Below are 12099 nucleotides of genomic sequence, written 5' to 3' on the forward strand. Positions count from 1 at the left end.
CATGTCGGGAGCCACGGGTGAGTTGTAACTGGCCAAGGGTTAGTTACAACGCATGTCGGGAGCCATGGGTGAGTTGTAACTGGCCAAGGGTTAGTTACAACGCATGGCGGGAGCCATGGGTGAGTTGTAACTGGCCAAGGGTTAGTTACAACGCATGTCGGGAGCCATGGGTGTGTTGTAACTGGCCAAGGGTTAGTTACAACGCATGTCGGGAGCCACGGGTGAGTTGTAACTGGCCAAGGGTTAGTTACAACGCATGTCGGGAGCCATGGGTGAGTTGTAACTGGCCAAGGGTTAGTTACAACGCATGGCGGGAGCCATGGGTGAGTTGTAACTGGCCAAGGGTTAGTTACAACGCATGTCGGGAGCCATGGGTGTGTTGTAACTGGCCAAGGGTTAGTTACAACGCATGTCGGGAGCCATGGGTGAGTTGTAACTGGCCAAGGGTTAGTTACAACGCATGGCGGGAGCCATGGGTGTGTTGTAACTGGCCAAGGGTTAGTTACAACGCATGTCGGGAGCCATGGGTGAGTTGTAACTGGCCAAGGGTTAGTTACAACGCATGTCGGGAGCCATGGGTGTGTTGTAACTGGCCAAGGGTTAGTTACAACGCATGTCGGGAGCCACGGGTGAGTTGTAACTGGCCAAGGGTTAGTTACAACGCATGTCGGGAGCCATGGGTGTGTTGTAACTGGCCAAGGGTTAGTTACACGCATGTCGGGAGCCGCGGTGCTGTCGGACTAATGCCTGTCGGACTGTTAGTATGTCTAACCAACGTATGCACCCCTAGATACATTGCAGTGTTGATACTTTTACTTAAGTACAAAATGTGAGTTGTTTTTCCACCACTGTCATGCACCACACGGAACACATGACAGATGCGAGACAACACGGTGGTTTTGATTGATGGTGGATCATGGAGACAGAGGACAAGTCAGCCAGTCGTCCACGCTGTTATTCATTTCACGGAGATCTGTGCTGTGAAGGCTTATTTGCGGCAATAATGGTCTTTTACCTAACTGTCAGTGTCAATAGCAACAGGTCAGCTCGTCTCAAATAAATAACTCCCATCTCGTCTGAACCAATGGATTGCATTCATTTTGGGACGGTTAAATGTGTATTTTGGGACAGTTCTGCATGGGACGGTGGTGAGAAAAGTTAGTTTGGAGCCCCTGGTGTGTTCTCCATGATTTAGTTATTTGTTGTCAATGTGTCAGTTTGTCTTCCAAGTTTTTTAACTAGTAAGTAACTAGTAGTTAGTAGTTACCTTTTTTTATCATTTAGTATCTAGTAAAGTAACTTTTTGAGAGCATGCAGTAACTATAACTACTTACATTATAAAATTAACTTGCCCAACACTACTCTCCATTAATCTCCACCATGTCAAGACTTCTCAAGCCAATACAAAACACCAAAGGAAACCAAGTTCCTTCTTTTTTAACTTGTGTGCAACAAAGCAGTCAAAATATCATTCATCACAGGCCAGTGTGTTTATGCTTTTAAACACCTTTTATATCATTGAATTGTATATCTTTCATGCCTTACGGCACTTTCAAAGTCACCAGAACATTGTTTTTTAATGGTCGTGACTAGCGATTCATGGGGCTGGAGCCAGGCTAATAAGATCAATTTGCAGTTCACACACACAACACAACTATTTCTTGAAATTGGCTGTCCCTAAATCATTGTGGTTTCCAGACTGCAAGAACGAACAGAACATACCAGGATGCAATATACAGACGCAATATACTTTTATTTCAATTATGTGTTTATGTGTTGTCAAATATATCAGGCGTCACTAAAGTAGGCCTATTTCTATTCTATTCCATTTCTATTCTACCCAGTGAGTCAACAAAGTGCAATAGCAGTACCCTGTCCCTGACTATATGGCCCAAGTGGAACACAATCGTATTTATATTAATCAGTGTCATTAACACCTGTGTTAACCATTTCATGTCAAACATGGCTATAATACAATGATTACAAATTCCTTCTAAATCAGTAGTTCTCACACACACACACACACTACATTTTTGAACAAAATGTTTTAGTTATAGGGGTGTTTATAGTTAGAATATGGAGATAAGAGGTTTCTGCCTGACAACGACAAAAAGGAACACAGTTTGCATTCCCAAAGTCTCCAACTGGTGAGTCAACAAAGTACAATAGCAGTACCCTGTCCCTGACTATGGCCCAAGTGGAACACAATCGTATTAATATTAATCAGTGTCATTAATACCTGTGTTAACCAACCATTTCATGTCAAACATGGCTATAATACAATGATTACAAGTTGTAACAGTGGAACACCCATATCATCTCCAGTGAGCAGAGAGCGGCGTGGAGCCGGGGAGTCGCCAGATGAATGAATAGTAAGGGGGCCGTGTTTTTTCATTTACTGATTTCATTTATTTATTTTTTAAATCCTTTAGTCTACTCTGTCCTCCTCCTGGAGGAGGTTATTTTCCAAAACAATTGTTAAAAATAAATGAAAAAGGTAATTAACCCATTTAGGCCTTAGGCCGATTCTAAAAACGCCTCTAAATCCTGACGGTTTCTGAAAAACTTTTATATAGCAGCATCAGAATTTTTACATTTTTGAATACTGTACATACTGTACTGTACAGAACCCAAAAATGGGTTCCCGGCCTGAGGGGGTAAAACACCAAAAGGGGTTCCGGCCCAGAAAAAAACACACCCCACTCACAATATCAGTCACCAGAAAAAAGTATGGGTGTTTACGATGAATCTATAATGGTTAAAATGGAGTTTGAAGTTAGAATGGGTTTGTATAGGAAGGGGGCTGGAGAGCTCAAATTAATATCAAATAACTAAATACTGAACCGAGCGACTTAAAAACTGTCCGGGGTGTTCACATAAGCCTGAGTAGACGATAAAATGACGTAAAAAGGTTTTTTTTAAAGTGAAATAACCAACCATCCACTTATTGTATCGTCTTCCATCTTCCATCTTACAACCCCAGAATAAGCACGCACGCGCGCACACACACACACACACACACACACACACTAATAACCGTCACCTGGGAGTGCATGCTCCTCTTTAATGTTGCATGAGGGAGCCGATAGCCGCCCACCACCTCCAGCTGCAGAGAAATGAAGCAATTTAAAAAGTACTCTCTCGGAATGTGATATTCATGATTCAGGATTCCAACAGCGACGACCAGGGGTCGAGCCGGCGCTCTAGTCACGAAGACGTCCGGGCGGGACGTGATTTACCTTCACACTGAGGGAGTGGAGGACAAGAGTGGTGGAAAAACTACTCACATTAATATTACTTGAGTAAAAGTATCAATACTGCAATGTAGTAATAATCCGCTAATCCAAATTAGGAAAAATAAATAAGAAGAAATAGAGCAAAAGTACTGGTATCAAAATGTACTTACAGTAAAGCACTATATGCATTTCACAATATTTCAAAATATAATATAATAAAATGCAGAAATATAATTTGAAAATAGCCAGCTATTTTTAAGTGTGTAATGTATGTTTTATAATAATACCAATCTACAAAACCCACTAGTAACTAAAGTTCTCAAATAATTGTAGTGGAGTAAAAGTACAATATTTGCCTCTGAGATGTATAGTGAAGTAGAAGTAGAATTATTGAAAATTAGAAATACTCCAGTAAGTAAAAGCTACCTCAAAATGTAACTTATGTAACATGTGACTAAGTACTAAGTACTAACTAAGTACTAAAAGTACTTAGTTACTTCTAAGGACAAGAAGATGGTATAGTTTAGACCAAGGGTTCTCAACCCGTGGGTCGCGACCCCTCGGGGGGTCGCCAGATTATTTTGGGGGGTCCCCAAATAAATTTAAAAAAATCTTTTTGTTTTCTTTATGCAACTGAATGGCTGGAAAATGGAAATGAAGAGTTTACATGGTACATGTACATGCATACACCTTCCCTAATGATTATATCTGGTTTCAGTATTTATTTATGGTGTATTGTCTCTATTATTAAGGGTATTGTAGCAGTCAATTTATATTGGGGGTCGGGAGGGGGCGGGGCAGGGGTCCCGAGATGTTGCCAAAGCATTTTCGGGGGTCCCCGGCCAAAAACGTTGAGAACCCCTGGTCTAGACTCTAGAATTAGTCAAGATTACCTTCTCTGGAGCTAAAAGGATAAGAAACTTTAGAGGAAAAGCAAGAGAGTGGAAAGAGAGAGAGAGAGAGAGAGAACAAAGTCATGAGATTGATGAACAATGAAAGTGAAAGAGACAGAGCAGAGGTGCTTCTAGGACTTGACAAGGTCTGGGGTTTAAAGCCCAGAGCATTTGGGACTGCGGCCCTAAACCCATTTCTTTATATACCTCACAGCAAAAGGAAATAGCCCTGGATGGATGGTCTACACAAGAATGTTACGAATGGCACTAGGCTAGGTGTCAAATGGACAGACCACATCAGAAACCTGGTCCTCTACTACGGGGACCTACCACGGGTCACAGACAAGGTCAGGGAGAGAAGGATGAGGCTGGCAGGGCACTGTGGCAGGGCACTGTGTCACAGGCACCCGGAACTGGTGGTAAGCAAACTGACACCTTGGGAGCCAATCCAGGGCATAGCCAGGAAAGGCAAGAAGTGCACCACCTACGTAGATGCACTGCGGTGCGACAGCTTAGCTAACATCACTGGAGAGAAGACACTGATGCTAGATAGGGCAGCGATTCAGGAGTCCCGAGTTGGTGCATGCTAGACAAGCATCGCATTTTATTTCTTTCTTTATTTTTTATTTTTTGGGGGGTGGATGTCTTGTGTGTGCCGGAATTTATTTTGGGTGGTCCCTGCTGTTCTAGCCTGGAACACTAGGACCTACATTTGATATGTTTTTTTTATTTATTATACATGCCTAGATTTGTATGACTAATTCAATATAACACTGCCTCTACTTACATGTGAGGAGTTGAAGTTCCACTCTTAATAAAATAAATTCACTCAGCAGTTGTGTTGAAATCATTGATATGAAGTAGTCCTTCTATGATCAAGAAAACATTAGACCCAGGCCAATATATACCATATTATTGGTTTGGCTATACTGGTCTCGGCAGTTGTGCTAGCCTACCAGTGTGTAGTTTTTAAAAATGATGTTAGTACATGTAACTGTGAAGTAAATTACAAAGAGCAGCTATAGAGAAAGGATAGCGTTGTTAGATTAGCATACTGTAGAGTTAACTTTAAGCATAGAGTTAAGTTTAGAATGGCTCTAAAATACTATACATTGTATAGGATTGATATTGTACATTGAATGTAGGCCTATACTCATTCAATTTGACAACAATATTTGAATAAAGGTTAGCAGTAGCACATATAGTTACTTTTCAGGATTTTTTTGTTTTGTTCTTGCAAAAGCAGCAGATCCACAAGCTCAAAACGTATCGCTTCTACTTTTGATGCTTTTATTGTGGCGCTGTAGTATTAGTGGGCAGTTAATTTACAAAAACAAAATACACAAAAAGTTTAAATATGGAGATAAGAGGTTTCTGCCCGACAACGACGATATGTTCACAACAGTGCCACGCTGCTGTGAGTCCAAGGCTAGCGTAGCAGGGCTATAGGGTTAGCAATGCTGGGGCTGATGGCAGAGCTCCAAGCCCATTGATCTGAGCGCTTCAGAGAAACGCTAGGCAAGCAGACACTGCAGCATCCTGTGTGTGTGTGTGTGTGTGTGTGTGTGTGTGTGTGTGTGTGTGTGTGTGTGTGTGTGTGTGTGTGTGTGTGTGTGTGTGTGTGTGTGTGTGTGTGTGTGTGTGTGTGTGGGTGGGTAGGGGGGTCTCTCTGAGGACTGTCCTCAAATCCCACTTTATTCTGAGGGAGGTTGGCGCCGGCTTAAAGATGCCATACAAGATGGCATCCGTTCAGCCCCCAGGTTGGTGCGAGGCCAACAGTCGGAGAATGAGGGCACTGAGGGTGGTGGGGGGCGAGAGAGAGAGAGAGAGAGAGAGAGAGAGAGAGAGAGAGAGAGAGAGAGAGAGAGAGAGAGAGAGAGGAGTTAAAGCCAATGCAAAAAAACATGTTGGCTGCCAGGTGGCGTGTGTGCGTGTGCGTGTGTTAATAAGCAGAAGCACCAGGAGTGATATGAGGCACCCTGTAGTTTTCTCTGCAGGCAATATCAAAACAAAACGTGCAAACACAGACAGACAGACAGACAGACAGACAGACAGACAGACAGACAGACAGACTCTTAACACATAAAGCGCCATTCTCATAACTTACGTCTATTCCGACCAATCACAACACCCATTTCATTCACGGAGAATGTTAACAGATTCGTAAAGCCTCAACGTCATTTCCTGGGGTGGTGCTTCTGCCAAATTCCAGTGCTTCTGTTTAGACCAGTGGTCACTGGTCACTGACTGGTAACTGCCTGGTAACTGACTCACTCACTCATTAACTGAGTCATTGACTTATTAACCAAGTCACTTACTCACTCATTGACTTATTTACAGAGTCACTCACTCACTCAAGGACAACATCACCGTCCCTGCAGTTTATATTAGCTTGGATCCCCCAACAAAAATGTTGCCATATTATCATGGGCATTAGTGAGGACCAATTATATGAAGATAGGTTGAAAATGAGAGTCACTGATGTATCAGCATGATCTGACAGAAATATGTACAGTATATGTACGGAATTGCAATTCCATACATACCCGACTAGAAAACCCCAAAATCCGTACATATGACACTACTACTGTTTTGACCACGACGGAGGCGTGGCTTTCACTAGTACGGAAGTGCTATTTCGCCATGGCTGGTTCGGGCTGGGTGGGTTCGGGTTTGACATTATTTACTATTCTGTCCATATCGGGTTACAACTCTAACCAACTTCGCAACGCTCGACACAGCACTCTGTCTCTCCCGTGGCTCAAGTTCGGTAGAGACGGCTCCCCTCCGTCATTGTCTATGAGGAGGATTTCAGTGTCATACAGTATGTACGGATTTTGGGGTTTTCTAGTTGTGTATGTACGGAATTGCAATTCCGTACATATCTCACTATTTCTGTGAGATCAAGTTGGACGTGTTTACTAAGTCACTCACTCACTCACTCACTCACTCACTCACTCACTCAATGACCTTCACGCAAAACATAAACACAAATACAGTATATACACAATTACACACAAAGTCCACGGTCACTTATTAATTGTCGAATGAAAAATGCATCAGGAGTCCTGCAGCACTGCAGAGATATACTGTCTTATTTGACCAGATTCACTAAGTGGAAATTAACATGCAGCGTGTCCTCTGCCTTTCATGTATCACTGCTTTGTCATTCAAGGAGAGATTGCTAAAAGCCCAATACGTACTTTGCTGTAAGATAGTCGTAGTGTACAAGCTCACAGCATGCTGCGGATGTGACGCATCGTACGACATAGCATAAATTAGGCAATACCGTTCCACTTAAAGGACCACTTTTCATCCTCTCTTTATATACCGAATATGTTAAAATAGCAGCCGGGCGTTTAATATGCAAAATTGATTTGGACCCTGGCTATTTGACGTAAGGCTACTATTTGGAAATAATAGTTTGTCTACTCTGTGTCTGCGTTTCAGAGGGGGGTCAGAAAGCCTCCTACCAGTGACATCATCGATGGGAAATCAAGGCTTATAGAAACTGCAAGGTTTTGGACATATGAGGTTTCCACCCGACAGATACTAGTCGTATGTTTCTTTTCCAGAAATCTTAGGTTAGGATTTAGAAGGCATTTTTTAAATTGGCCTCGGGTCTAAATGGGTTCAATCGTACTCCATCGCACAATGATGTGATGCGTTGTTAACTTGTGGCTCAGATGTCACCAAGCGACACGTCGTGCTGCACAGATTAGTCTTTACTGTCTTGTTGGAATGCATGTTTCTGTCTCTCTCACTGCTGATTAATATTCTGCATTTCAACAAAAGCTGTTAACAGAGGAATCATCAACTCACTGAACGTCCCGACATTTTTCAGTGTGCTCTTCGTCATAAAGCGATTACACACCATACTTGAATACCGTAAATACAAATAGTAGTATTTTTACTATACTGGTGTATGTCCAATTGTCAATACTTTTATTTCTACTCCACTGCATCTCAGAGGCAAATATTGTACTTTTACTCCACTACAATTCTTTGAAAATGTTGATTTTACTAGTAGTTACTAGTAGTTACATTAACTACACTAGCCCTATATGCTTTGGCTATTTGAAAATAGCAGATCTACAATCCCACGATTTTGTAACCCATTTTCAATTATCTAATCCTGGGCGCTTCTGCCAACCTGTGGAGAGCAACGGACTGACCTCATGCTTGCTTCAATGCATGAGGAGTTCAAGCTGCTTCTTTTCACCTGACAGGGAGGGAATTTCCCTGGTTGGACGTAGGGCGTGGAAGGAACACGTTATTCTAACCAGTTCCTTTCCCCTCCATCAGGCGCCCCGGCTGGCCACGGGGAGGCAATTTAGAGACCAGGATTACTGCATGCTTTTTGTGAGGATACCTACCCTAGGAGACACGGGAAAACTCCACACAGAAGGGCCCTTTCGCCAACCCTGACCTCTGGTATGTGCACTGATGACGCGGGGGAGAGAACACGCCTCCAGCGCCCACAGCATCCCCAGTGGGAATCGAACCCAGGACCTTCTAGCTGTGAGGCGACAGCACTACCGACTGTGCTAACTGTGCCCCTCCTACTGTTTTATCAATAAAGGCATGAACACCCCGCCCCAACCAAAGGAAATAATGGAAGTATTCTTCTTCCACCACTGGGTGTGCGTGTCTGTGTGTGGTTGCGTGAGTTTGAAACGTTGGCTTTTTTCTGCATGAAATTCGCAACCCGTGCTCTTTAGGAATTAGGTTTTAATGGCACGGTAAATCAATCTGGATTTGTGGACAGTCACAGTACACAATGCAAATGCAGCCGAACAGATGGGGCGCACAGCGCTGTGTGTACGTGTGTGTGTGTGTGTGTGTGTGTGTGTACGTGTGTGTGTGTGTGTGTGTGTGTGTGTGTGTGTGTGTGTGTGTGTGTGTGTGTGTGTGTGTGTGTGTGCGCGTGTGTGTCCACGTGTGTGCGCGTTCATGCATCCGTGCATTGCTCTAACTGAAACCCTTCATATGACCTTGATATGGTGACCAGCAAAAGGACATAATCTCGCACCACGGAACAATTCCCACATATTATTTTAAGATTGACACCATTACCGAAGCTCCACTTTACCCTGGAAAAACTGTTGCACTATTATTTGCTTTTCCCTTTCATTTAATATGTTATGAATTAATTTTAAAGACGTGGCAGGAGATACTGTGCCAATAAGTGCACTGTGGGCTTTAATACCAAAGTGTGGTTTCAGCACAAAGACCCTTTCTGGAATCCACTCGATGACCCAAAACGCTCTGGACAAATACACAACAGCTACATGTGTGTACGAATACATGACATGTGCAGATCACAGTATAGGCCTACTGTATATTGCAGTGGTAGGAAAAAAGACATGGGTGCCAGCATTGCCACAGGGGAGGGAGGGAGATCACTGGCACACTGGCATATGTGTGAGACAGAGGATTGTTTTTGTTTTAAATAAAATATTTAAAATGTTGTCAATTAAATTAAGTCCCCTAACATCTGTGTGCAAATTCCGTCCTGCACATAATTCTACATTCATTCAAACTCTGAACTCTGGGGGTTTGATGAGGGCCCAGGTAGGGCCGGGCCTTAATTTCCGGGCCTGTTGGGAACTCTAGTTTTCGCCGGCTGCCGGCTGCGACTGCACTAATAACTTTGGGGCAGGCCCGTCTAGAGTTTGAATGGACAGGTATCAGTTAAAAGGGAGACAACGAAGAGGAATGATGGATGGGGAAGGATCAACATAATGGAATGTCAGAACAGGTTCTGATATACAGTATATCTATATATGGAGATCTAAGGGTTTGAGGTCAGATGAGTTACTGGCCAATGATGACATCAGGGATCTCCATATATGGGCTTAACTGCGACAGCAGGTCGCATTTACAGTACTATATACCATGTACTATATCATCTCTGAACTCTGATGATGTCACATGATGTCACAATGACCTGGGCACCATGGGGGCTGATTTCACGTGATGTCACAATGACCTGGACACCTGGGGGCTTGCCTGGGGTGACCAGGGGGCTGATGTCACGTGATGTCATGATGACCTGGGGGCTTGCCTGGGGTGAGTGACGGGGAGTTAGGTGGCGTGACAGAGTGACAGGGATTGTGGGTTAGGTGTCAAAAATGCACCAAAAACAATCATCGTTTCATAGTTAACTGCGACCTTCGGCGAAGTCCGGTCGCAACAAAAAACAAAAAAGGTAAAACAGGAAGAAAAAGAAACAAGCTACCAACTTAAGCTATGGCCTCTACCAGGTCAATAATGCAATCAATTCAATCCATGCTACGCTCAATTGATTCAAACTGCAACAAAATTTGCATTGGGAGTATAACTGGATAAAAGGCCCTTTCCACAGCAGCCATTTTGATATGAAACAGCAGGCTAAACACAGGTGTTATTACCAACGATAGGCTACTAATTAAGGCTGTGTTCCATTCCAGGTCAGTGTCAGGGTGCTGCTATTTGAGCAACGTTGGGGTCACTGTGCTGAAAGACAAGCTGCTAATGGAACAGAGCCTTAATTAGTATAATTGCTAACACCTGTGTTTTTGTACCCTATTATTTCACGCCAATATGGCTGACTTTCAAAGGTCTATTTATCAGATTACAGGAAAATAAATACATGGTTGCAGCAGATAGTGAATGTAAAGGAAAATATAAAGCGTGAATGAGGCATATGAGCCTCATGCACTGAGCTTTCCAATCAAAGTGAAGCAAACACTTGAACGTCGATCATCACACAATTTACACACATACGTCATCATAACAAGCATGATAGCTAAGCGTTAAAGGCATATATCTGACGACATGACTAGGCCTATTGTGGCTTGTGGGACATGTGCTGTCACAGGCTCACACACAGCTAAAGCTATACTAGTATTATTTTAACTCCCAACTGTACAAACACATTTCTATAGGCTACACTCAAGCCTTTGATCAATACACGCTATAGCCTGTCTTCTATCAAGGCGAGAAAAAAAAATATATCTGATAGTCTTTCTTGGTCCTAGAGTAAAACCAGGGTAAAAACTAAAATGAAAGGTATAGCCTAGCCAGCCTACTCACTCTGTCTTCCTGGCCAGTCCCACGGAGCGGCAGAGGGTCGTGGTGGGGGTCTGCTGCTGTGGGACCAGGGACTTGCAGCCCTGGCCGGGGCTGGCGACGATCCTCTTGTCCTCGGCGGCGGCGGAGGAGGGGGAGAAGGAGTCGTCGTTGGGGGGACTGACGACGAGGGACTTGGCTTTGGGAGTCGGAGACTGCGGGGAGGAGGACGAGGAGGACGAGGAGGTGGTGGTTGTCGCGGCGGCGGCGGCGGGGACAAGCTGCAGCTGCTGCGGATGATGGTGATGAGCTGCTGTTGCTGCCACCGGAGGAGGAGGATTGGTGGTCGGGGTCAGTTGCTGCTGCTGCTGCTGCTGCTGCTGAGAGGATGCCGAGAGAGCGATGCTCTGCTGGCCGACGGAGGGGTGATGAGGAGCCGCCGCGGGTTTGGGAGGCTGCTGCTGGTGGTGTTGTTGGTGGAGGTGGAGGTGGGTTGGCGGCGCTGCCGGCTGATGAGTGCTCTGGTGGTGGTGGGTGGTGGTGGTGGTGGGAGCACTAACAGCAGGAGGGAGGTGATGGTGCTGCTGTTGTTGTTGTTGTTGTTGTTGCTGCTGCTGTTGGTGGTGGTGGAGGTGTTGTTGGTGGTGGTGCGCCGGGATGACGGAGTGATGCTGTCCGTGCACGACGTTGTACTGGTGGTGGTGGTGGGGGTCCTGCTGCTGCTGATGGACGACGCTGGTGTACTGGTGGGGGTCCCGCAGCGTGCGGTTCTCGCCGATCAGGTCCTCCACCTTGCGCTCGAGCTCGTCGATGCGCTGCCGCTGCGTCTGGATGAGCGACTGCTGGTTCTGCACGATGCTGGTGAGCTCCTTCAGGTAGAGAACCGCTTTCATGGGGTTGTCCAGCAGGCTCTCCAT

General features: G+C 44.7%; 1 protein-coding gene across 1 annotated transcript in view; it reads right to left on the reverse strand.

Annotated features, from left to right (window-relative positions):
* The window catches only part of iqsec3a (IQ motif and Sec7 domain ArfGEF 3a), a gene marked incomplete at its 5' end in the record, with an annotated part of 168010 nt that extends 155911 nt beyond the window's left edge, over nt 1-12099 (reverse strand). The window contains one exon of the mRNA XM_079494199.1: nt 11207-12099. Within this exon, the coding sequence (XP_079350325.1) occupies nt 11207-12099 (893 nt within the window). The remainder of the gene's footprint in view (nt 1-11206) is intronic.

Source organism: Electrona antarctica (genome assembly GCF_951216825.1).
Source record: "Electrona antarctica genome assembly, chromosome: 23".
Taxonomy (NCBI): domain Eukaryota; kingdom Metazoa; phylum Chordata; class Actinopteri; order Myctophiformes; family Myctophidae; genus Electrona; species Electrona antarctica.